The 24,912-nt window shown below is 48.2% G+C and overlaps 1 protein-coding gene across 5 annotated transcripts in view; it reads right to left on the bottom strand.

The window, feature by feature from the left end:
• The window catches only part of ALDH1L1 (aldehyde dehydrogenase 1 family member L1), a 79,238-nt gene that overhangs the window by 42,924 nt on the left and 11,402 nt on the right, over positions 1-24,912 (bottom strand). For 4 of the 5 annotated variants that reach the window (XR_007514387.1, XR_007514386.1, XM_049861811.1 and 1 more), the window contains 8 exons: positions 17,882-18,033; positions 15,189-15,423; positions 13,791-13,956; positions 11,413-11,514; positions 10,477-10,566; positions 9,362-9,499; positions 6,943-7,068; positions 3,355-3,446 (listed from right to left, as the gene is read on the bottom strand). Coding sequence is in view for 3 of the 5 variants with exons in the window: in XM_049861811.1 (XP_049717768.1) it covers positions 3,355-3,446; positions 6,943-7,068; positions 9,362-9,499; positions 10,477-10,566; positions 11,413-11,514; positions 13,791-13,956; positions 15,189-15,423; positions 17,882-18,033 (1,101 nt within the window). In the remaining 2 variants the exon portion in view is untranslated. Of the gene's footprint in view, positions 1-3,354; positions 3,447-6,942; positions 7,069-9,361; positions 9,500-10,476; positions 10,567-11,412; positions 11,515-13,790; positions 13,957-15,188; positions 15,424-17,881; positions 18,034-24,912 lie in introns of those variants that run through there. The other variant, XM_049861813.1, reaches the window with a different exon arrangement.

Here is a 24,912-nt window from a genome sequence, read left to right as displayed (position 1 = left end):
TAATCACAAGCTTACTTTTAAAATTGTTATTGTGAATACTTTCTCCCCCCAAAGCGCTAACAGGCCAGGAGTTGTATGTGATTTGTTCCCTGCTGTCTCCTCAATGCTAGCATAATGCCTCGCCTATAGGAGGTCCTCTGTAAATATTTGCTGAAGACACAAGGGAACGCATGACCTCATACCATGTGCCTTGTTCACACAAACCCTGGTGTCTTTTCCCATGAGCCTCATTCTCCCATCCTCCACTTCTAGCAGAGTTTGGTTTTTCTGAGCTCCAAAAAGGTCCTTACATTGGCCTTTGCTATATTTTATCTCGTTGCATGGGCTGAAAACTCCAGCCTCCCACAAAGCTTCATCCTGATTTTGTAGTCCGTTGTATTCCTATCCCTCCCAGCTTTCTTGTACTCCCAGAAGGGACTGGTTGGTTGGCTATACATCCACTCATCTGGAGTAGTGTTGAATGGTCCAAGGGCCAAGGGCAGGGCCAAAACACGCCAGCAAGACTTGTGCAGATCTCATATCCATCCATTACTCTGTAGCTTTTGTTAACAGTATTCACTCAGGGATTGATCTTCTAATTCTTAACTCTCCATCTCAGGCACAAGAAAACCCCGCGAGTTTTTTTATAGGCCTGGTCGCAGTCCGGCTCTCCAGAGAGATGAATGTTCTCCCTTTGCCTCTTCATATCCCTTCTCCATCCTTTTTTATCCCACTCTGTGTCCGTGGAGGCTGGATTTTGTGGACTTCATCAATCAGTCTTTCTTGTGGTTGTATTTGGTCAATGGAGACCTTGGTAGAACATTGGAGGGTAAGGAGACAGAGATCAGGGTATTTATTCTCTTACTTTATCCCTGCTGAGCCATGGGCTGGCAGGCCTGTGTCCCCATACCTACTGCCACAGCTTCTATCCTTCAGCCCTCTTCAATAGCTACAACAGCTATAACCACACCTTCGGGTTCTAGTATGTTGCTCATCTTGCCCCTTCAGACATTGGCTTCCAGCTATTGCTAGGCCCATGATGCCTTAACATCTTTGTTGGTTTCCTTAACTGCTCATCCCTTATAAATAGGTTTTCTTGTTAGGTGTCTTTGGGTTTTTTTGAAAATAAGGAGGGGGGCCTGCAGTCAGGAGAGTTTAAAACAAAGAAAAAGCTCGTTACCGTCAAGTCGATTCTGACATAGCAATCCTACAGGATGGAGTAGAACTGCCCCATAGGGTTTCCAAGGAGTGCCTGGTGGGTTTGAACTGCCGACCTTTTGGTTGGCAGCCGTATCTCTTAATCACTATGCCACCAGAGTTTCCTTAGAGTTGCACAATTCAGCCTCAGATAGACTTGTTTTTACTTGGTCCAACCGCAGCTTTGTTCTTGGCTTACCCAGTCTGGTGGGGTCAGAGTCTGAATACCAGTCCCCTCCTCATTTTTCCCCACAGATCTTGGTAACATGTAAGTATGCCCTTGCATTCACAAGGAGTGGATTTCACACATTCTATTAAAAAAAAAAAAAATTTTTTTTTTTTTTTTATTTACCAACTATGAGTTGGAATCGACTCGACGGCAGTGGGTTTTTTTTTTTTTTTATTTACCAACTAACCTGGGTACCTTTCCCTTATCTAACCCTACGCATTTCTCTTCTGAGCGATCTTGCCCCTCTACCATTCTCAGCTCGACTGAAGACATGGAAATGTGGAGGCCAGTGAAGAATGCTTCTCTGAAATAGTATCAACGACACATCTCCCTTCTTCGTTTGGCTTGTGTGCCTTCCTGAAGCACAAGAAAGACATTGCTCCCATACACGGTAGACATCTTTGTTTCTGCCTTCCCAGAGACTGTTCCCTGCTTCTGGTGATAGCTTTCACATTTTCCAGGGGAACAACCTTCTCCTCTCTTTCCGTAGATGTGGGTTGATTATAGTTGGCTTAACCCCGGGTACCAAAGGTGAGCACATGACCAGCTTGATACCATTCACGTTTTCTAAGGCAGCAACCTTCTCCTCTCTTTCCATAGATGTGGGTTGAGTATAGTTGATTCAACCATGGGTGCCAAAGGTGGGCACATGACTGGCTTGGCCAATCAGAGTATGCATCTCTGGCCCCAGTGATAGGTTATTATTGAGGCACACGGCTCTCTCAGAGCCAATAAAATCCCAATCCAAGACTTAAATTGAAACTGACAAGAAAAGCAAATCCATCTTTTTGCTAGGAATGCTGAAAAGATAAAAAATTACACTGGAGCTGCTGTGCAGCCATATTGTCACCATGAGGAGAGATTCTACCCAAAAACGAAGTCAACACAGAGGCAAGAGGTAGGGAGAGTGTTAACGAACTAATTTCAGCCCTTGAAGCAGTCAGCCATTCCTGAAGAAAGCTAGCTGTGGGCTTTTTTATTTTTCGGGGCTTTTTTTTTTTTTTTGCCTAAGCCAGTTTACGCTACTGTCAAAAGCAAACATGTTCTAGCACAGACCTTTCCCTTTATACAAATTAGAACTCATCACTGATAAATGACAATTTGTATGAAGTTCATGAACAGGGAAAGCTGATCTATGGTGATAGCTTTTCTTTGGGGTGTGGGGAAATTGACTAGAAAGAGGCAGGAGGGAACTTTCTGGGTGGTTTGATTGATGTGTGGGTTACACAAGTGTATACTTTGTCAAAGCTTATCAAAACTGGTCACTTAAAATCTCTGTGGTTCACTGTGCATAAATTGTACCTTGATTCTAAAAATATTGGAATTAATGTTCTCTTCTCCCTCAGCTCCCTTTCCTCCCATCCCCCAACATCTCAGTGGTGCCAACTGTGAGGTTAGTGTCATCTCCTCACACTGTACTTGCCTGTTCCCCTTTTCCCACACAGCTCTGCCTACACTGGAGTCCTTGGGGTTTGTGGCCATTTAACAACACAGCCGGAAATTCTTTGATATTCTTCCATGGAGAGGTGAGGTCTAAGCCCCTGCCCTGGAATGTGAGTTGGCCAGTGACTGCCTCAGCCAGTCAGGTACAGTGGGAGGGATGCTGTGTGAGTTTCCACGCTCAACGTGGCTGCACCTGCCTTGTGTGCTGCCATGCCTGCCGGCCCTCATAGCCCTGAGCCACCTGGTACAGCCCACAGAGACACTGGGACACAGCCCAGCTCAGTGCCAGGCACGGGGTAGAAAGGCCATCCTGAAAGTGGATGTTCCTGCCCAGCCAGTCCAGCTCTGAGTCTTCCCAGCTGAGGCCCACCTGCATGTGGAACAAGAGAGTCACCCTGCTGGGCTCTCAATACCTGACCAAGAAAAAATGGCTGCCTTACGCCACTCTATTCTTTGATGATATGTTACTGGAACAGGATGCAGGATGCCTCTGCTCTTGACCTTACCTCACAACATCCACTGACGCAGCCCCTGACTTGAAGAAATCGGTAGAGTCCTCAACCTTCAAGACATTAGGAAGGATCCTCTGCCAGACACCCTGAAAAACAAGGTCTGATGAGGACAAGGCTCCTCAGGGAGGGGAGCAGTGTTCCAGCAGGTGATAACGGCCATCTGACCGCTCCCATGGCCTGGAGCAGACGCAGGCTCCTTCTGTCCTTTCCATGACACCGCTCCCTCCCAGGAGGGCCTTCAGTCCTGCAGTGAGCCCTCCCCAGGCAATTGAAGCAGCTCAGGCCTCTAACACAGGGGTTGCTGTCCTCAGGCCCACCTCCCCTGAGACCACAGCCTCTTTGGGATAATGAATTAATGTCCCCATAGAGTCCCAGGGGCAGCAGGAAGATGGCCTCACCAACCACAGAGCATGACCAGGCCTGGGACAGCCGCCTCTGCACCTACACAGCACCAAGGATTTCACTTGGGTTGTCCAAGCCTGACACTGGCAAGGTGTGGTGTAGTGGGGAAGGGAATGCAGGGGCTGGGGTGGTTCTGAGGGATGGACATGGGCAACATGGAGGTCAGGCATGGGCAGTAGGCAGGGAAAGGAGGTGGTGCTCAGGACAGCTGGTTCTTGTCCTTGCTGAGACCTCAAATTCCGTGTGAACAAGGCAAGTCATCTGTCTTTCCTGTGATTATGGAGAGACCCTATGGGCTAGGAAAGACAATGACATAGGGAGGGCAATAAAGCCTTCATGGTCAGCACCCTGCTACCCTCTGCCCCTCACTTCTGATGGACATGACTCCTGCAACCCTGCCTGCCAGTCAACAAGGCCACTCAGCTGGTCAGAGATGGACAGCTGTTCTCTGGGTAGGCTCCTGACCAGCCTATCAGGAGAGGAGCCCATAAGGCCCCAGCTCCCAAGCACCAATGATGCCAGACCTGGGCCCCTCTCTGACCACACTCCAGGCTGTGGGCACTCCTTGGCCTGGTTTTGGGTCCAGGCTGGAGGCACAAGATACTGGGTTGAGGCTCATTACAGGGCCAGCCTCTCCAGTGATTTTAATCTGCCCTCATCGTGGCCTCGTTCTTCTTCTCTTGGGAGGGGATCAAACATTAGTCCTCCTCACTGTGACCCCCAGCAGCCACGCTGAGCTGCTCCTTGTCCATCTGTGAGGACTGCCTGCCTCTCCTGCCCCTACCGGCAGGCAAAGGCCTTCCCTGAAGCCTTTGTGGAGGCGTGGGAGCAGTGACTGTCCCTTCCCAGGTTTCCACAGCACTGGGGCTTGGTCCCAATGTTTGTGAGTGCTGTTGGCCTGGCCCTAGGAAGCCTGGGCACACAGCGGATGCATAGGGATCCTTGGAGAGGCAGTGTGGTGATTGGTTACTGTGTGGGTCCCTAGTCACACAGCCCCCCGTCCAAATGCCAGCCCTGCCACTCACAGGCCTCCGTACCTCCACTCCCTCACTTGTAGAGGGGCTGATAAGGTGGGGAGGATGACCTGCATGAATATAAGTAGAGCTTAGAGAAGTGCTGAGAATGAAGGACACTCCTTGTCCATGGCACTGTCACGGCCCAGGAAAGCATGAGGGGTGGTATGTTGTTCAGCACCTTCTCAGCCCATGGGGGCACTCACTTGAGGGCATCCACTAAATGGAGATAGACTGACCCCTGCTACGACCACTGGCTGGGCCCTCACTACCAACCCTGGACGCTGCCACAGCCCCAGACCAGCTGCTTCTCCTGCTCCTGGCCACGCCCCTCCTTTCTGTTTGCCTCCAGACCACAGATTCTGAAACTGCCAAGCCCAGCCCAGCCCAGGAGAGGAGCCATCACAATCACAACCAAAATAATGATGACTAAGTGTGTCGGTTAAGAGTGGGACCACCAAGGTCCAGCCTCAGCACCACCATCCTCAGCTATAACTCTACTTCTCTGGGCCTCAGCTTCCTGCCCTGTGTAAGGAAGATGATAACAGCACCTACTTCAAAGATTTGCCATAATAATCAAATACATTGCTATTCTGGAGGCGGGTTGCATAGGCACACGCTCTAGAAGTTTCTACTTTTTTTTTTTATTGAGTCTAAGAGGTGCCAGTCACTAAACAAAGCCTTTTCATATACGTTATCACATTCAAGAATCACAACAGCCTTTAAGGTGGGGTTTATTTTACAAATGAAGGACTTGGTTGTAGATATTTCCAAGTAGCATATTTCAACCCAGCCCTTAAAAATTTCCTTCAGTGTTCAGCTCTAACAGTAGACAATCCAATCCCCTCCCATCTGAGCGCCACTGGACTGTAAATCCAGAGGGCCATTTGTCCAGCTGTCCGTGTAACCCCTGGGCCAGGCACAGAGCCAGGGCCAGAGCAGTTGCTTCAGAAACGTGTTTTGGAGGACCAGGCCTTTTTGACAGATATTCATGGTGCTCAGCCTCCAAGTAAGGATGCTCTGGACTTCCCAGTGCCACTGGACAAGGGTACACATCTCATGAACCCCCTTGCTGATCCTGTCTTTGCGTGGGTAGTCCAACCATAGTCACCAGCCGAGCCCTACCAACCAGCCACCTTCTTCCAGCTTGCTCTATCTCTGACCCCCTGCCACCACCCCTCCTTGTGGCCCCTTCAGACCCAGGAATGTTCTTCCCTATTAGGGCCTTGGCATTCATTGCTCCCGACATTTCCTCTCAATTCAGGTCTCAGCTCAATGTCCCCTCCTTAGAGAGACCTCCCCTGACCACTCCTTCTGAAATTGTCTCTCAGCCTCAGGTCACCTCTCACGCATCATCCTGTTTTATTTTGTGCATCTGCTGGGTGTTTCCTTGGCTCCCTTCCCCATGAGACTGTAAGCTCCATGAGAACAAGGGCATGGTCCATTGTTACAGTACTGGTATCCAGCCTAGTGCCTGGCACTTAATAGGGCCCAATAGATCTTTTTAAAATAAATAGTTGAATGGATGATTAAATGAATGAATGAAAACCCATCCAGTGCCATCCATTCAATAAGACATTCTCCCAGAAAGAGGGCGACTGTTAGTGGGAGAAGAAATGGCCAGGAATGAGTTCTGGGAAGTGACCCTTTGCCCAATTTTAGGTTGAGGAGACTGAGTCTCGGAAGGTGAAAGGATCTCTTGGCCTCATGCTAGGGCAAAGTTCACTTAGAAGCCAGTCGGCCTGATCACAAAACCTGTGCTGGTCACAGCCCATGATGCTTCCTATCGGGCAGCCTTTCTGGAAGGCTCCAGTCCACAAGTTCTCATCACAGGACCATATCTCAACCAAGCCCTTAATAGGGAACAGCCTTTTCAGTTATTCCAGGAGTTTCTGTTTCATTTGCCCACTGTTGACAAGGAGTCCCTAGAGAAGTCAAACCCAGTTTGCCAAATTCCAGGGTCCCAGTGTCAGAGGAAGGAGTAGCAGGGAAACACTGAAAGTCTCAAGAGAGAAAAGCACTTCAGAGCCCAACAATGTGCCTGAGGCACTGCATTCATCCACAGACAGCAGGCAGCACGACTCCAGGGAATGCCATCCACAAAACACTTGTGCAGAGCCCAGCCTGCCCCACCAGACAGCAGCCCAGCCACGCAGGTGCCTCCTACCCTCATGGCCTCTGCCGTGACCAGCTCCTCCTCTGTCAGCTCAAGGGCATCACCAGCTGCTCCCTGGAAGAAGTGGGAGGCCGGGATCATCTTGCCATCCTCCAACTGGATGTTCTTCACCAGCACCTGCAGGAGGAAGGATTTCACAGGGACTGTGGTCAGACTAGTGATGATGACACCACAGCAGGAAGGCCCTATGCCGGGTGCCCCACATACTTCATCTCCGTCTCTCATGGAAAGGCAGGACTAGATAGTCCTGACAAGTGGTGAGGAAAAGAGCTCAGAGAGGTGAGCTCACAGTTCTAAGGGTACAAAGGAAACCGCACAGAAGAAATTGCAACATGGCGCCTGCCATACTCCTCACTCTTTCTTTTCACCCGCTCACCGCCACCACTGTATTTTTTTTAAGTGCAATGATTTTATTGTCTATAAAAATTATGCATGCTCATCAAGTACTACATTGAAAGTCAATCAAGAAAACAAGTCGTCCAATAGCCCAGTTCCCAGGAATCCCATGGAAACATCCGAAGAACGTCACAGATACCCTTCTGGAACACAGAGGCAGAAAGTGGGGGCAGGTGAACTCCTGGACAGTGGCAACATCCACGTTTGATAAGAGTGGCTCTGTAAGAACAGAACACTCTACACATGGTTTAAGAGGACTGGAACCAAGTTCCATGCCTGACCCAGGGCTCTGCCACCCCCACCCGGCTGCCTTTTCAAGACGTTCTGGAGCTTTCTGTGAGCTAAAACCCAGCCAGGTCCGCTGGAAGTTCCTGAGAGATGTTTCAACCAAGGGTCTCTACCAAGGGTGCTGTCCTTTTATGTTGCTTGTCTCTGTAGATGTTGTAGCAGATGCAGTTGGTGCCCATCCAGGGCCTTCGCCCCGCTGGTGCACTCAGCCCTCTGCTGCTAATGGCCCATTCTGTACCTTCTCCAAGGCTCTCTGTGGAAGGATAGGAGTTGCCATGCAGACAGGTTGAGGAGGCTGTGCCTTATGGCCCCTCCACCCTACCCCAGGACTGATAACTCAGTTCCCACTCCAGACTGTCTCATGAGGTCAGGCTAAGGCTAGACTCTCCTGAGCCCTTATCTGTGCCTAGTATTCTCCTCTGCCCTGCTTGCTTCCCTCCCTCACTTGCACAATAATTCCCATCTTAGACACTGTTTCTTGGAAACCTGACCTAAGACAGATATCATCCTCCAATTGTCCTAATCAATCACGCATACCTGCACCACCCAGCCACTGTCCATCAGACATCACCAGCAACTGGCCAGACCCTCTGGGGGCAGGCCATGGCTGGGAGCATGACAGTGAGCACCTACCAGCCCTGAGCAATGCCATCCTACGCTACAGCTGCCCCAGGACACAGCATCAGAGGAGTTGTTGAAATTTTGAAAAGTGCTCAAAGACCCCTTTCCTGTACTTCTCTCCCTATCCCCTGCATCTTCTGTAAGAGGAAGTAAAGGCCCACACCTTCCTGATCCCTGCACAGAGTTCATATTAACAGCCCACTACCAGGGCTAAAAGCACAGGCTTTGGAGGCAGCTCTGCCAAGAACTAGCTGGGTGACCTTGGGTAACGTATTTAAACTCTCTGTGCTTCAGTCTTCTCCTCCGTAGAATAAGCATAATATTGATAGATATCTCATAGGGCTGTTGAGAAGATTAAATTTAATACATACAATTTTTTTTTTAAACTGTGCTTGGCACATAGAAAGTGCCCAATAAATAGTAGCTATTTTATTTATTATTAGTGGAAACCCTGGTGGCGTAGTGGTTAAGTGCTATGGCTGCTAACAAAAGGGTCGGCAGTTCAAATCCGCCAGGCGCTCCTTGGAAACTCTATGGGGCAGTTCTACTCTGTCCCATAGGGTCGCTATGAGTCGGAATCGACTCGACAGCACTGCGTTTGGTTTTTTTGTTTTATTATTATTAGTTTCAGAGTCTGCTAATCCTAATAAAACTAACACGTATACAGAGCTTGTTATGTGTCAGGGTGGTTTCACGTGTTTTATGTGTACTAAATCACTTTTTATAAAATCTCTGTTCACAAAGAAGGAATCTGAGACACAGAGGTTAAATGCCCATACCCAGTGGCTCTTAGACATTCTGCTAGGCTAAAGTGGGCCCCTAAATTCAGGGCTCCCTGGCAAGGGCTTCCTTGACTCTATGTTGTATGACAGCCACACAGGGCACCCAGCTCTGTACGGGCAAGTGGACTCCAGCCTCCCAGTAACAGAGAAGTAGTTAAACCACATTGGTCAGTCTGTGCCGAGGCAACCAGGGGCAAGCTTGGGTCCGCCCTTCCTGGAGTGTGTGGTCTCATTTCTCCACAGCAGCCTGGGCACATCCTTTGGGGTCTGGGGGGGGGGGTGTGCCTGTGGGTGTGGTCAGTGGGCCCCAGCAGCACCATTACCATTCTGTCATCATTCCCAAAGAGGATGAGTCCTGCTTTGGTGACCACTCCTGGCCGGTGGGCTCCTGGGATGGGCAAAGCTTCACCCTCAGGTACCAGGCCTGAATTGTTCAGTGTCGAGTTGAAAAATGTCAGCTTCTGTTGAGGGGAGGAAAACCAAAACGCCTGGGTGAGATGAAGCCCCTGATGCTGTCAGGCGAGGCAGGGATGTTGGGGCTAGGAAGATGGAGAGGAGTGTGGTCGAGGCCAATGCTGGGAGAGTTGGAGCAAGGGCATAGACAGAGCCTTGAGTCACCGCCATGGCCTTGGGGAGCTGATGACAAGCCACCTCTTCCCCTGCATGCCCCTCAGGCCCTTTATCCTGCCTTTGACTGGGACCACAGGTACACAGACGAGGAGAGAAAACCCATCCAGTGGCACTGATCATGGAGTGAGGCTGACTCCCCTGCAGTGCCGCCAAGGCAGGTCATTTGGGTCAGGAGATGGATTTACCGAAGCAGAGGGTCTTGTGGCAGCAAGACTCCTGGGGACAATGGGAGCATTCAGTGGGAGGTCAGGAGTTTGGGCAGTTTGGGGCCAGGACACCAGCTGCCCAGCCTGGAGCAGAGGGCTCACTCTTCTGGTCAGATTACAACCCTAAACCTGGTCCTGGCACCCCCAGCTCTTCCCCAGAGCCTGTAACAGGGTGTCCTATAGTCAGTATCTGGTCTGCCCTAGCTCCTAACCTCTGCCCACTGCCACTGCCCAGTCGCTGGCCCTGGGGATGCTGCCTTTCCTGCCCAGGGTTCAGACTATAACATTAGAGGCCAAGGCAAAGTCATAGCTGGGCTTGGTGTCTTCTGAGCCCAGGGTTGAGAGTCAAAGTCTTTTATAACCAATATCACTCATTCAGCTGGTGGCGGGCCTGGGGCCTTAAGAGACTCCAATCATTAACCCTTTAAGTACTGGAGAGTGGATAGGTCTGGAAGAGAAGCTGATGTGGTCAGGGGGCACATGGGTAGGGATGGAGCAGACAGTGGCTGCTTACTGACCAGTACAAACATATTTTGATATTTTTGCAGCCAGTGGGCCCACACCGGTGCAACCAGCTGAACTCCAGCCACGCATGGCCATACCTGTCCACAGGCCTCGGTCCAGGCACCCGGCACCTTGTCATTTCCTCGGATCCAGTTATGAATAGCTTCTGCTGGCTGGTCCCAGTTGATCTGCAGGACCAAGATGGGCACACTCAGTTGGCCTCCCCCTCCCCAACCCTCTAGGTGTACTTCTGGTTGCCCATCCTTGACCCAGATACTGACTCTTGGACAGTGGACGGCACCCTGGTCAGGGTGTCAGAAACTTGGCTTCCTCTTTGAAAATGATGAGAGTCTCTGAGCTGGGCTGGGCCCCTACCTTGGTGCCCCAAGTTCTGGGTGCTCTTTGACACTCAGTCTTCCATGGCTGAATGAACTTCAGAATGGTTTTGGGAAAGTAATATGTTGTTAAGATGGTCAAGGCCCTACAAGCGCTCAGACTTGTCCCATAGGCTCCCACTCATAGCGTGCCCTAGCCTACAAGGCACAGAGATCTTTATCCTTGACCCTGTGACCCCTGGGCAGGGTCAGAGCTCAAGGCCCCTTGAGGCTTCACTACCCACCAGAGCTCCAAGAAGCTAAACTCCCTCACGCCTCAACTTAAGAGACTTCAGACACTGAGGTGGGTTTTTATTTCCCACTCTTCATACCCTTCCACAGGTCTCACCCCTCCACAGGTCTCCTACCTCCTCCTCTCTTGGGGCCTGCCTGCCCTTTCTTCCTAAAGAGGAACAAGAAGGAACCTGGAATGGACCCTGTCCCCTGCCTTCCCACATGCTACACCTTTCTCCCCTACATGGCCGTGCCCTCCAGTGCTGCCTCTATCTTTGCCTTCCAGATTACAGCCTGGACCACCCAGCTTGAACCCCAGCTTCTCCAGGACACCCTCCTGGCCTGGGGCAGCTGCCTTGCTCTTCTCCCTGGCTCCCAACCCTCACACAGGCAGGCTTCAGGGTGGGCAGGCCATCTTGCACTCACCTTGGCTGTTTCCTTCTTCTGAATTCCCTCATAGGTGGCCCCTTCCTCAGGCTGAGGGAGTCTGGGGGCTCTTCCCTCAGCAATCAGTCTCACAGCCTGCACCTGGGGAGGGACCAGGCTCAATCAGCTCCCCAGCTTCAGACCTTTCCCTTCCTCCTTCCCTCCCAGACCCTGAGTTTGCTGAGTCTGGCTGCCTGGGACAGTGCCTGGTACACAGGCACTCCAGACATGCCTGTTGCATGAACAACTGGAGTCATCAGAATCTAATTCCACTTGTAAATGGACACAAAGCACTACCCCCACCTACCTCACAAGGTTTTATAACCTCTTAGAAGATTGCAAGAAACCCTGGTGGTGTAGTGGTTAAGTGCTACAGCTGCTAACCAAAGGGTCGGCAGTTTGAATCCACCAGACGCTCCTTGGAAACTCTATGGAGCAGTTCTACTCTGTCCTATAGGGTTACTATGAGTCAGAATTGACTCAACTGCAACAGGTTTGGTTTGGTTTAGAAGACTGTATAAATTATGAAGCTCAGTGCAGGTGTAACACATACAAAAATGTTCATGTTGTTGTTTAAAACCTTCTCTGCCTTTTAAGGAGAATGGATCCTGAGCCCCATGATGGGTTTAGGGGTACAAGTTTAGAGGTCTGAGATGAAGCAGGTAACAGTTTCTGTTAAAGAGAAAGAGAGGAGGGTGGTGGGGGCAGAGTCAGGGAAGGGACAGAAGGAGATTGGGCACACCATGGGGGAGGGCCTAAGGGAAGAAGGTCCGGTAGTTCCAGACTAAGAAGGGATTTCAGCATCAGAAATGCCTGTATCAGTGCATTCCAACAGAACTTTCTGGGATAATGGAAATGTTCTGTATCTTCATCCTCCAATATGGTAGCCATGAGCCATGTGTAGTTACTGGGCTCTTGAGATGTAGTTAGTAAGACTGAGGCACTGAGTTTTCAATTCCAATTAATTTGCATTGGAATAGCCCATGTGGTCATTACATGTGGTCAGTAGCTGTTGTGTTGGGCAGTGTAGCTCTAAAGGCCAGTGGTTATTTTTTGCTGTGGGATATGCAATGTAACCAGTTCTTTATTTCTCAAATTAAATCTTCAGTCAGGTCTCTTTGGCCCACTACTTGGGGGAGAATACAAAGAGGCAACCGGTTTAACACGCTTCAGAAAATAGGACAGCTCACGTGGAACAGGAGCCAAGGGTAGGGGAGGGTTTGCCCTGGGCTACAGCAAGTGCTTATAAATTGCCGTCATACTCACTGCTATGTGCGAATCACTTACGCTCTTCAATCAATGAGAGACTCAAGTACCTCCTGCCTTCAACTATTGCTGGCCTGCACTCGTAGTTACTGGAGCACCAGTGGCCCTACACAAACACTCCAAACCCCCAGAACCTTCCCAGACCTGGGAGATCAAGTCCCACATGCCATGCGCAATGGCCTATATCTGACATCTGTCATTTTTTCTGTCCAGAACCCCTTCCCTCTCCCTCTGTAACAAAACCTCCTTTCCTGAGGAGAACCCATCCATGTGACTAGAATTGAGCTGGCTTCCCTACCCCAACCCAGCCACAGCAGGAAGCAGTGATTGAGGCTGGCAGGAGTACTCCATCACTCTGGCCAGTGATTGGCTCAAGGTGACCATGTGACCCAAAATAGGGTCTCCCCTAATTTTTTATTCATGAATTCTAGAAGATAGAAGAGGCCCTCTTCCCCTGGCAGAGTCCCTGGGTGGTGCACATGGTTAAAAGGCTTCACTATTAACCCGCAGGCCACCCAGAGGGACCTTGGAAGAAAGGTCCCTGATGATCTGCTTCTGAAAATTCAGCCCTTGAAAGCCCTATGGAGCACAGTTCTACTCTGACACACATGGGGTTGCCATGAGTTGTAATCAACTCAATGATAACTGTTGACCTCCTCTTTCACTCCCCCAGAATCAGGAGTTGTAAGCCTTGAGCTACCAGATACTATCTCTCCTCCCATTTGCAGGCAGCCAACCTGAGAACGAAGCTAATCAACAGAGAAAAGCAGAATCAGAGGGTGAATAGAGAAAGCAATAGAATCCTAATGACATGGCTTCAGCTCTGGATCTGTCCTTAGTTCCCTAAATGAGCCCCAAATGTCCCTTTTGAGTTGGGTTCTATCAGTCATAAGCAAGAGTTCTACCTAATACAGTACATTATTAATGTCCTAATCCTGCTTCTCTGACACCCTGAAAGGATTGATCGCCCTCTAGAATCCTGGCATTGGGGGACCAGATTCTTGGCCAGCTCTATGACTAGCACCTCCACCTGGGGCCTAGAGCAGGTGCCCAGGGACAAGAGGCCCTGCAGGACCATTGGGGTGGGAAGTGGCCCAGCTCCCAGCCCTTACCATCCCCTTGATGCCTTCAGGGAAGAGGAAGCGGTTGTACAAAGTGCTCACGGTGTCATCCGGGAGGACCTCACACTCTTTCTGGAGCAGAATGTCCCCGGTGTCCAGACCATCGTCCGCCCAGAAGATAGTGTAGCCTCCTTTCTTGTCTCCGTGGATGAGGGTCCTAGGAGGCAGAAGAGTGACGAGCTGAGTGTGAGGGGCAGTCAGGGTGAAGGTGCCCTGGATACAGTCCTGTGGCCCTGCCCTGCAGCATGTCCTCTTGCCTTCGGTGGAAGGGGGGAGGAAAACAACATTTATCTAAACCACCTGGGGGCCAGGTATTGTGCAGAAAGCTCTACATGCTGTCTGTGATGTCATCCTCACAGCAAGTGTAACAGGTAGTGCATCCCCATTTACAGATGAGGAAACTGAGGCCCAGAAAAGGGAAGTGACGTTACCTAAGGTCAGGGAACCTGAATACCAACCAGACCAGTCTGACTAAAATTCCACATTCCTTTCCCAGCTCAATGTCTCCTTCGCTGAGGGACCCTCCCTGACCAACGTCTACATTGGCCCCCCAGTCAGGCTCTTCCGCATCCCCAGGCCAATGTCTGCTCAGCACTTCTCATCACCTCAGATTATCTTGTGTATGGGACCCTTGACTCCACCCTTAATTCATCTCTTTCTGAGTAGGATGCTGCTGAGTAAGTTGAGTGAAGGTTAGGGGCAGGGCTTGAGCCTGACCCCCTGGGCTCGACTCCCACTCAGTGACCTGTGTGCCCACAGGGAAGCCCCTTAACCCTCCATGTCCCAGGACACCCAGGATAGAATGCTGGCATTCCTCCTCCGTGGGTTTACTGTGAGAGTGCAAAGGGCTTAGCAATGCCAACCCGATAAAAAAAATAGAAGAATTTTCCCTTATTGATAAAAGTTCATCAACCCAGTTTACGTTTGCCATCTGGCAGCCACAGGCAGCTCCTCCAAGTGTCCAGATTCTAGTTTACAGCTTCTTTCCTCTCTTCCCCCAGCCTTAGAGGCAGCAGCTGTTTTCTGCCATTACCACCTCCATGATACCTTAGAGTTCTCTTTTCTGGACTCCAATACCTAATTAATGCTTCTTTTTTAAAATTCTCTATTGAGATAACAGGTGTGATGCGTGGCTTTAGACTGGACCCTGACTGATACTCTCCCTGGTCTGCCCGCCTCCCTCAATCCCTAGAGTGCCGTGGTTCTGAAGAGGGTGGGGTCCGATGCCAGCAAATTGGGCCACATTTGCAAAAACTGTTTCCACTGTGACAGGTGCCTGCATGATATCCATTCCACAGCACCCGAGAAATGCTTTAGGCTCAGAAGAACGGCCATTCAGGTCAACAGGGGCGGGGGCATGTTGGGGATGGTGGTTTTGCCCTTTCTCACCAGTTGATGGCTGAGGCCCCTCGGTGCCTGGGGAGCAGAGAAGGGTGGTAGATGATGGAGCCATGCCGGGGGGCACTGATGATCTCCATGGGGATGAACTGGCTGCAGAAGGGCAGGACATTGAGCTCAGCCCCCAGGGCCTGGTACTGGGCTACCACCTCCGGCAGAACCTGCCCTCGAACCCGCCAGCGGGAGAACTTGAACACCGGCACGCCGTCCTTCTCGGCTTCCAGGCCTGTGGACAACAGGTGGGAAGCTGGCCTTCCCTGACACCCCGCTTGCTCCATTGACGCCTCTGCCTTTCCAGCCAAGTGGTCCCTGGACCTTCTCTCCAGACCCATCCCTCTTACCTCCCACCCACTGCCTCAGCCTGGCCCCAGCAGGCAGCCCTGGGGGTGGCACTGGCTGAGGGCATGGTTTCAGAGACCCCTCTGCTCATGTGACTTCTGCTGATCACCAAGAGCTCAGATAGTGTGGCCTGGGGGATGGCTCACTTTGTGGACCCTTCATTAGGTCATGAAGTCATCTTCTCCCTGGCTGTCAGTGGCTCCCTGTGAGGTTTGACCTTCAGGGACTCAAGGAGACTGAAGGCTGGAGGGGAGAAGGGGGTTTCTGTGGGGTTCCTGTCCTGGGAGCAGCAGCATGTCCTTTGCGCATAGCAGCTGAATCCACTTTGCAGTTTTTCCAGTCCTTGCAAAGCCAGCCTGAATGCACTCGCCCAACCCCCACAAGGCTGGTGCCAGGCAGCTGGTGTCTGCATCTGGGAGGTAGGGCCTCAGTCCACAGGGCCCTCCCCCTGCTCATCACTGGCTCCAGATGAGCAGTGCCGCTCCTGGAGATCTGAATTACAGCTCCTCCAGGTAATTACAACTTCTTTCCTCTTACCTCTAGCCTTAGAGGAGCCCTAGTGGCAAAGAGGTTAAGAGCTCAGGCTGCTAACCAAAAGGTCGGCAGTTCAAATCCACTAGTCACTCCTTGGAAGCCCTGTTGTTGTTGTTAGGTGCTATCAAGTCATTTCTGACTTACAGTGACTCTGTGTACAACAGAAAGAAACACTGCCCCGTCCTGTGACATCCTCACAATTGTTGCTATGCTTGAGCCCTATGGAAACCTATGGGGCAGTTCTACTCAGTTCTATAGGGTTGACTAGGAGTCAGAGTTGACTCAACAGCACACAGTAACAACTAGCCTTAGAGGCAGCAGCTGTTTCCTGCCATCACAACCTCTATGATACCTTAGAGTTCTCTTTTCTGGACTCCAATACCTAACTAACCCATCTTTTTATTAAATTCTCTGTTAAAATAACAGGTGTGATGTGTGGGGTCGGACTGGACCCTGTCTGATACTCTCCCTGCTCTGGCCTACCTCCCTCAGTCCCTAGGGCGCCTTGGTGCTGACGAGGGTAGGGTCCGATGCCAGCAGATCGGGCTGTACTTGCAAAAACTGTCCCCAGTGTAACCAATGCAATTTTTCTGCAAGACTTGTGAGGTCAGGGTCAATGGTGGCAGAGGTCAAGTTGTAGCCATAGCCAGGGCTCAGTCTGCACCCAGGATCAGAGGCTGGTGTCAAAGCCACTTAGTGGCTGGGTTCAGGGCTCAGGTTGTGGTTGTTGTTGTTAGGTGCCGTTGAGCCAATTCCAACTCATAGTGGCCGTATGCATAAGAGAACGAAACATTGTCCTGTCCTGCGCCATGCCCACAATCATCGTTATGCTTGACCTCATTGTTGCAGCTGCCGTGTAAATCCATCTCACTGAGGGTCTTCCTCTTTTTCACTGACCCTGTACAACGTTGTGGTGGGGCAGGCTATATCATGGGTCAAACTGTGGTGAGGCTCAAGGCCGAGGAAGTAGCTGGCATCTGGGCTTGTTCTGGGGCCAAGTTCCGAGCCCAAAATATAGCTGCCTGGTCTGGGTGGCTCGCTGTGATTTAATGAACTAAGCCTCTGTGCTTGGTCAGCCCTGAAGCCCCCTTTCCTGGTCCTGGCCTTCCATCCTTAAGCCCTGCCCTGTGGTCTGTGTCCATAAGGCCTGGCAACCAGTGAGTGTCCTTGGAGGGCCCGTTACCCAAGCCGAGGGTTCCACCCACATCCTAAGGTGCTTTGGTCCCAGCTCAAAGGCAGTGGCCCAGGACAGTGACTCTCAAAACATGCTTCTCCTGGAACCAGGGCATCAGCATCATCTGGGAACTTGTTAGAAACACAATTCTTGGACCCCTTCCCAGATCCACTGAAGCAGGGTCTCTGGGGTGGGGTCTCCAATGATGGTGACCCGATGTCAGCTCACATCTGAGAGCATTGACCTGGGTATCTTGCCCTGGAAGCCCTTTTGGGTCATGGGTGCTAGAGGTAAGAGAATCAAGCAGTGAGCAAAGAGTGGGGTCTGGATTTGGCCCAACTTCAGGCTGCATGCTGATGGCCGACAGTCCTAGCCAGGAGCTGGGACCAAACAGACTTCTCCATGCCCTTCTCCAGGACAAATAGGAAGAGATTGATACTTTATTCCAAAAAGCCCCTGTAGCCAGATGACACCTAAACAGAATTCAGAGTGGACTGTGTAGGGCTGCTTTCCAGCCAGGGAAGTCCCTAGGCTCATCGTAAGATCCTCTAAACTTCTGCTCCCACCCACCTTGTCTAAGGTGACTCATCTTCCTGGAGCTCAACAACCTGTCGCTGCTGTCTTCCCTCTCACTTACCCAGAGGGTCTGCCTTCCCATCCTTGTCTGGGACAGTGAACACACCCACCACTTCATAGCCCTCCTTCTTCAGGTGGCAGTAAACTTCCTGGCCAAATAGACTCTGCCCAATCACAGCAATCTTCATGGCCACAGGAGTGGGTTGGGGGGACCTGGGGAAGGAAGAGGCCACAAGGTTAATTCCAGGATTAAATGGCCTTGAGAAGCCTGCCCTGGTTAAAATGGCTAGGATGGCCACACAGCATCTCATCTTCCTCCCTCTCTCCCCCAGCCCTCTGAGCCTCCATGGCCTGTGGCTCCATGGGCAGCCAGGTCTGCTGCAGGGAGGTGGCCACTGTGAAAGGAGCAGGGAAGAAGTAGATGATCTATCCAACGATTTTAGATGCCACAGGAGGGTGAGTCAGGAAGGTATTACAGGATTAGAGGATTCCTTCTCAACCCCCTCCAAACTGGCATGGAAGAGTGGCAGAAACACTTTGTGTCCAGTCCTTTGAAATGCATTTAAGTGTATCTCTGTAACTAACCAGCTCTAGGACCTTGGTCAAGTGCATCAAGCCTCAATTTCCTCATTTGCTAATGAGAAGGATGCCATATTCCTCAAATGGGTTTCAGCCTACAGGTTAGGCTTATTTCCCTGAGCCAGGGAGCCCTAGCAGGAGCAAGCACAGTGGAGCTTCAGCCTGAGGGGCCTGACTACCCCCACCTCACTGGAAGCAAGGACCTGGGTGGACAGGTCCTGAGAACTGATGGAAGGGATGGGAAGTGGAATGCGGTGCTCCTGGGGTAGGCCAAAGAGAGGTAAGACGTATAGAATGATGCATAAACTAGATTATGCAAAATTTCCCCAAATTTAGTTATTCATTCACCATGTTCATATCTGTAAAACCTAATTTATTATTCATTATTTCATTTCTTAAAATTGTTCTTCTAAAATGTTAAGTATATTTTTAGAAAAGTTTATTGAAGTATTATGTACTTCATACACACAGAAAAGTGCACAGCTCATAGACGTGCAGCTCAATGACTTTTCACAAACTGAGCACATCCCTGTAATCAGCATCTAGATAAAGAAACAGGATATTACCTGCACCCAAGAAGCCCCCAAGTCCCTTCCAGTCACTTCACCCCACTAAGAGTGGCCTGATTTCTAATAGCATAGAGTAGCTTTGCCTGTTTTTAAAAATATATACTCCATTTATATAAATGGAATCAAACAGTGTGCTCTTTTGTGTATTTTTCCCTCAACATTGTCCATATTGTTGCATGTAGTTATACTGTGTCCGTTCTCACTGCTTCAAAGTATTGTGTGAATGTACCACAATGCATTGATCTATTTATTATTGGGGGCATTTGGGTAGTTTCTATTTGGAGGCTATTACAAGTAGGAATGCTATAAGGATTACTGCAGACGTGTCTGGCTGAACATATGCACACATTTCTGTTGGGTACATAACCAGGAGTGAAATTCCTGGGTCATATTTGCTCAGTTTTAACAAATCTTGCTGGTTTTACAAACTGACCATGCCAATTTCCACCCCCATGTGCTCTATGTCCTGGCCTTATATCTTTTTTTCATTTTCACTGCTTTACTGAAATGAAATATAACTGTTTCATGGTTTATTTTTTCTTCTCGTGGGGTTTTGATGTGCAAAGCCCTGGAGACTGGTGAATAGTCAAGGATCTCTTTATATGTTTACTGGCCATTTAGGTCTCCTCCTGTATGAACTGCCTCTGTAAGTCTTTTGTCTGTATTTTCCATTGAGTAGTCTTTTTCTTATTGGTTTGCAGGAGGTTTTTTATTTGTTTGTTTTTATTTTGTTTTTAAATAATCCAGATTATGAATTCTTTGTCAGATTATGTACGGAAGATGTCTTCTCCTATTCTGTGGCTTGCCTTTTGCAGTCTCTTATGGTGTATTTTGATGAACAGAAGGTCTTAAACTACCTAATATAAGGCCCAGTGCCATCAAGTCGATTGCGACTCACAGCGACCCTATAGGACAGAGTAGAACTGCCCTGTAGAGTTTCCAAGGAGCGCCCGGCGGACTTGAACTGCCACCCTTTGGTTAGCAGCTGTAGCACTTAACCACTACACCACCAGGGTTTCCACCTAATACAGAACACTATCAAAAATTTCCTTTATGGTTAGTGGTTTTTATATCCCATTTAAGAACACTTTGCCTACTCCAAGTTCATGAAGATATTCTCGTTTTCTTCGAAATCTCTATTCTTTTGCCGTTCACATTTAGATTTGCAATCCATCCATGCAAATCTTTCTCGCCATGGCCTTGTAACTCCCATCCAAGTGACTGGGTGGGACTGTGCAAATAGGGTAATTGTAGCCCACTGTGATGGTTAAGGTTGTATGTCAACTTGGTTGGGCCATGATCCTCAGTGGTTTGGCAGTTATGATGTCATTTGGCAGCTTTTTAAAGATGTGATCACCTGATCTGACATGTGATCACCTCCATGATGAGATCTGTTGTAAGCAGGCAATCAGCTGAAAGGGATTTTCCTTGGGGGTGTGGCCTGCATCCAATGTAGGTAGATGGACTTTCTGGCAATGCTCGCTGACTTTTGCTTACTCTGGATCCTGCAGCTGGCTCTTGTTCATCTGACCTCCAGTTCTTGGGACTTGAGCTAACAGTTTATCTGCCATCTTACCTGCCAATCTTGGGATTCATTGGCCTCCATAGCCTGTGAGCAAGAGACCTGCTCTCTGACTTTCCAATCTTGGATTTGCAGCACCTGCAGCTATGTGAGTCAGGAGAAGCCTCCAGCTTGACCCATGGACTTGGGCCTTCCCAGCCTCTACAACAGTGTGAGCCGTTTCCTTGATATAAATCTTTCTCTCTATATATTTATACACTGCACTGGGTTTGCTTCTGTACAGAACCCAGCCTAAGATACTCACCAATGGGATTAGTCAGTTTTGCACTGAGACCTTCCTAGACCCAGGAGATGGACAGAGCTGTAATACCAAAGACAGCAACACGGAAAGAAGAAACAGGAGCAGCAGAGGCAGCAGAACCAGGAGACTGGCAGGAAAGACCAGCAGAAGACTATGCAGTAGGCTTCCCAGCCCACGGAGCAAGAAGTCTGAAAGCCTTTGGGCTGAGGCTTACTGGCGGAGTGGGGTGCTTCTGGGCACTTACTGGCAGAGCTGGAAGAGCTTTGTAACACTTTCCTGAGCAGGGCAGAGGCCGAGAGGCCAGAGAGAGGCATGCCTGCAGCCACGACTGGGAAGAGGCTGTCGTGATGAAAGAACTCTATCCTGAGCATTCCTGAACCTGAACTGTAACCTGTTACTTCCCTAATAAGCCCCATAATCGTGAGTATTGTCTGTGAGTTTTGTGTGGCCATTGCAATGAGTTATCAAACCTAGCAGAGTAGCAGGGAATGGCATAGGAGGAACGATCATTGTCAGAGTTGGTAAAGATGGAGGAGAGAGGGGGCATGTCTGATCTCCACCTCATAAGAATCAGCCTTGGGCTGTTGATCTTGATTCTCCTTCTTCCTCATGAAATTGGAGAAGGTCAGACTCCACTCCCATGCAATTTTTACATTCTGGAATTGATTTTGTATACAGTGTGATGCAGAAATCCAGAAGGATTTTTCCATATAAATATTGAATTGAGCCAGCACTCTTTACTGAAAGGGTTTTCCCAATACTAGGAAGGAAGCTTATAGCAATAAATGCCTACATGAAAAAAAGAAGAAAAATCTCAAATCAACAGCCTAACTCGACAACTTCAAGAACTAGAAAGATAAGAGCAAACTAAGCCTAAGCCTACCAGGAGAAAAGAAACAACAAAGAGCAGAGCAGAAATAAATAAAATTGGAAGCAGAAAAACAATAGAGAGAATCAATAAAACCAAAAGTTGGTTCTTTGAAAAGATCAATAAAATTGACAAATCTTTGCATGACAGAGAAACCCTGGTGCATAGTGGTCAAGAGCTACTGGCTACTAACCAAAAAGGTTGGCAGTTTGAATCCACCAGGTGCTCCTTGGAAACCCTATGGGCAGTTCTACTTTGTCCTATTGGGTCACTATGAGTCAGAATTGACTCAATGGCAATGGGTTATGGGTGGGTTGTGTAACGGTTAAGAGCTCGGCTGCTAACCAAAAGGCTGTCAGTTCAAATTCACCAGGCACTTCTTGAAAACCCTACGGTGCAGTTCTACTCCGTCCCATAGGGTCGCTGTAGGGTCACTACAAGTTGGAATCAACTTGATGGGACCTAATGACAACAACAGACTGACAAAGGAAAAAATAGAAAAGATGTAACTAACCAAAGTAAGAAATGAAAGAGGGGACTTTACAACTGACTCAATACAAATATAGAGAATTATGATAGAATATTATGAAGAACTGTTCAGCAACAAACTGGATAACTCTTTTAGTTATCTAGTGCTGCTATTACAGAAATACCACAAGTGGGTAGCTTTAACAAACAGAAATTTACTTTCTCATGGTTTAGGAAGCTAGAAGTTCAAATTCAAGGTTCCGGTTCTAAGAGCAGGCTTTCTCTCTCTGCCAGTTCTTGAGGAGGATCCCTGTCTCTCTGAGTTCTGCTCCTGGGCTATCTTCATGTGGCTTGGCAGCTCTCTTCCCCCATCCCTGCCCAGCTCACTTATTTAATCTCTTTTATATCTCAAAAGCGATTGACTCGACATACATTCGACACTAACCTTCCCTCATTAATGTAACAAATAAAATCCATTCCCAAGTGGGATTAAAGCCACAAGCATAGTGGTAGGATTTAAAACACATATTTTTTGGAGAGACACAATTCAACCCATAACAATAACCTAAATGATATGGACAAATTCTTAGAAGCACAGAACCTATCCAAATTGCCTCAAAACAAAATAGAAAATTTCAATTGACTCATAACAAATGAAAGATTGAAAAAGTGATCAAAAACCTCCCAACAAAAAAAAGTCCTGGACCAGACGGATTCCCTGGGAAATTCTACCAAACATTTAGAGGAGAATTCAGAGAAGAATTGACACCAATCCTGTTTAAATTGTTCCAAAAGATAGACAAGAAAAAGATATCACCTAATTCATTCTATGACACAAGCATAACCCAGATACCAAAACAAGCCAAAGACAACACAAGAAAAGAAAACTAAGGCCAATATCCCTTACAAATACAGATGCAAAAATCCTCAACAAAATACTAGACGAACAGAATCCAAAAGCATATTAAATGAATTATACAACATGAGCAAGTATAATTTATTCCAGGAATGTAGGAATGGTTTGATATTAGAAAATCAATCAATGTAATACACTACATTAATACAACAAAGGAAAAGAACCAAATGATCATCTCTATGAATGTGGAAAATGCATTTGATAAAATCCAACACCCTTTCTTGATGAAAACCTCACAAAGATTGGAATAGAAGGGAAGTTCCTCAATATGATTCAGGCCATATATGAAAAGCCAACAGCCAACATCATACTTAATAAAGAAAGATTGAAAGCTTTCCCCTTGAAATTAGGAACACGACATGGGTGCCCACTCTTACTATTTCTATTCAATTTGCATTAGAAGTCCAAGCCAGAGTAATAAGACACACACATATACACACACAATAAAATGTATCCACATTGGAAAAGAAGAAGTAAAATTATCTTTACTCACAGGCAACATGATCCTATATATAGAAAATTCCAAAGAGTCTGCAAGAAAGCTCCTAGAGCTGATAGAAGAATTTATTGAAGTTGCAAGGTGCAAGGTCAACAAACAAAAATAACCTGGGTTTCTGTATACAAGCAAGGAGAAATCTGAAAGAGAAATTAGAGAAACAATTCCATTTATAATACCACTTAAGGGAATAATATACCTAGGAGTAAATTTAACTAGCGATGTAAAAGACTTACACAATGAAAATTATAAAACACCACTGAAAGAGATTAAAGAAGACTTAAATAAATGGAAAGATATTCCATGATCATGGATTAGAAGACTTTCTATTGTTGAGATGTCAATAATACCCAAAGTGGCTGTCTTGGTTTTCTAGTGCTGCTATAACAGAAACACCATGAGTGGATGGCTTTAACAAGCACATTTGTTCTCTCACAGTCTAGCAGGCTAGTTCAAATTCAGGGCTCCAGCAAGGCTTTCTCTCTCTGCCAACTCTGGAGGAAGGTCCTTGTTGTCAATCTTCTCGTGGTCTAGGAGCTCCTCTACACAGGAACCTTGGGTCCAAAGGACACACTCTGCTCCCAGTGCTGCTTTCTTGGTGCTCGCTTCTCTCTTTTATATCTCCAAAAAGACTGGCCCAAGACACAATCCAATCTTGTAGATTGAGTCCTGACTCATTAAAATCACTGCCACTAATCCCATCTCATCAACATCATAGAGCTAGGGTTTACAACACATAGGAAAATCACATCAGATGACAAAATGGTAAACAATCACACAATACTGGGAATCGTGACCTAGTCAAGTTGATACATATATTTTTTAGGGACACAATTCAACCTATGACAGTGACCTATAGATTCAACACAATCCCAATCAAAATTCCAACAGCCTTCTTTACAGAAATGGAAAACCAAACCCTAAACTTTATGTGGAATGGAAAGAAGTCTCAAATAGCTAAGCCAATATTGAAAGAGAACATAGTAGGAGGACTCATACTTCCTAATTTTAAAACATATTATACAGCTACAGTAATCAAAAACAGCCTGGTACTGGTATAACAATAGACACATAGAACAATGGAATAGAATTGAGAGTCCAGAAACAAATGCACACATCTATGGTTAACTGATTTTTGACAAGGGTCCTAAGTCCATTCAATGGGGGAAAGGAGAGTCTCTTCAATAAATGGTGTTTGGAAAATGGATTTCCACATGCAGAAAGATGAAACAAAGAAACTTCCCACACCACACACAAAAACAAATTAAAGGCCTAAACATAAAGACCAATACCATAAAATTCTTAGAAGAAAATGCAGGGGAAGCTCTGTTAAGCATAGCATTTAACAATGGATTGTCTAATATAATAACAAA

Source organism: Elephas maximus, chromosome 20 (assembly GCF_024166365.1).
Source record: "Elephas maximus indicus isolate mEleMax1 chromosome 20, mEleMax1 primary haplotype, whole genome shotgun sequence".
NCBI lineage: Eukaryota > Metazoa > Chordata > Mammalia > Proboscidea > Elephantidae > Elephas > Elephas maximus.
Note: the sequence above shows the minus strand (reverse complement) of the source record. Positions and strands in the feature narration are given on the sequence as shown.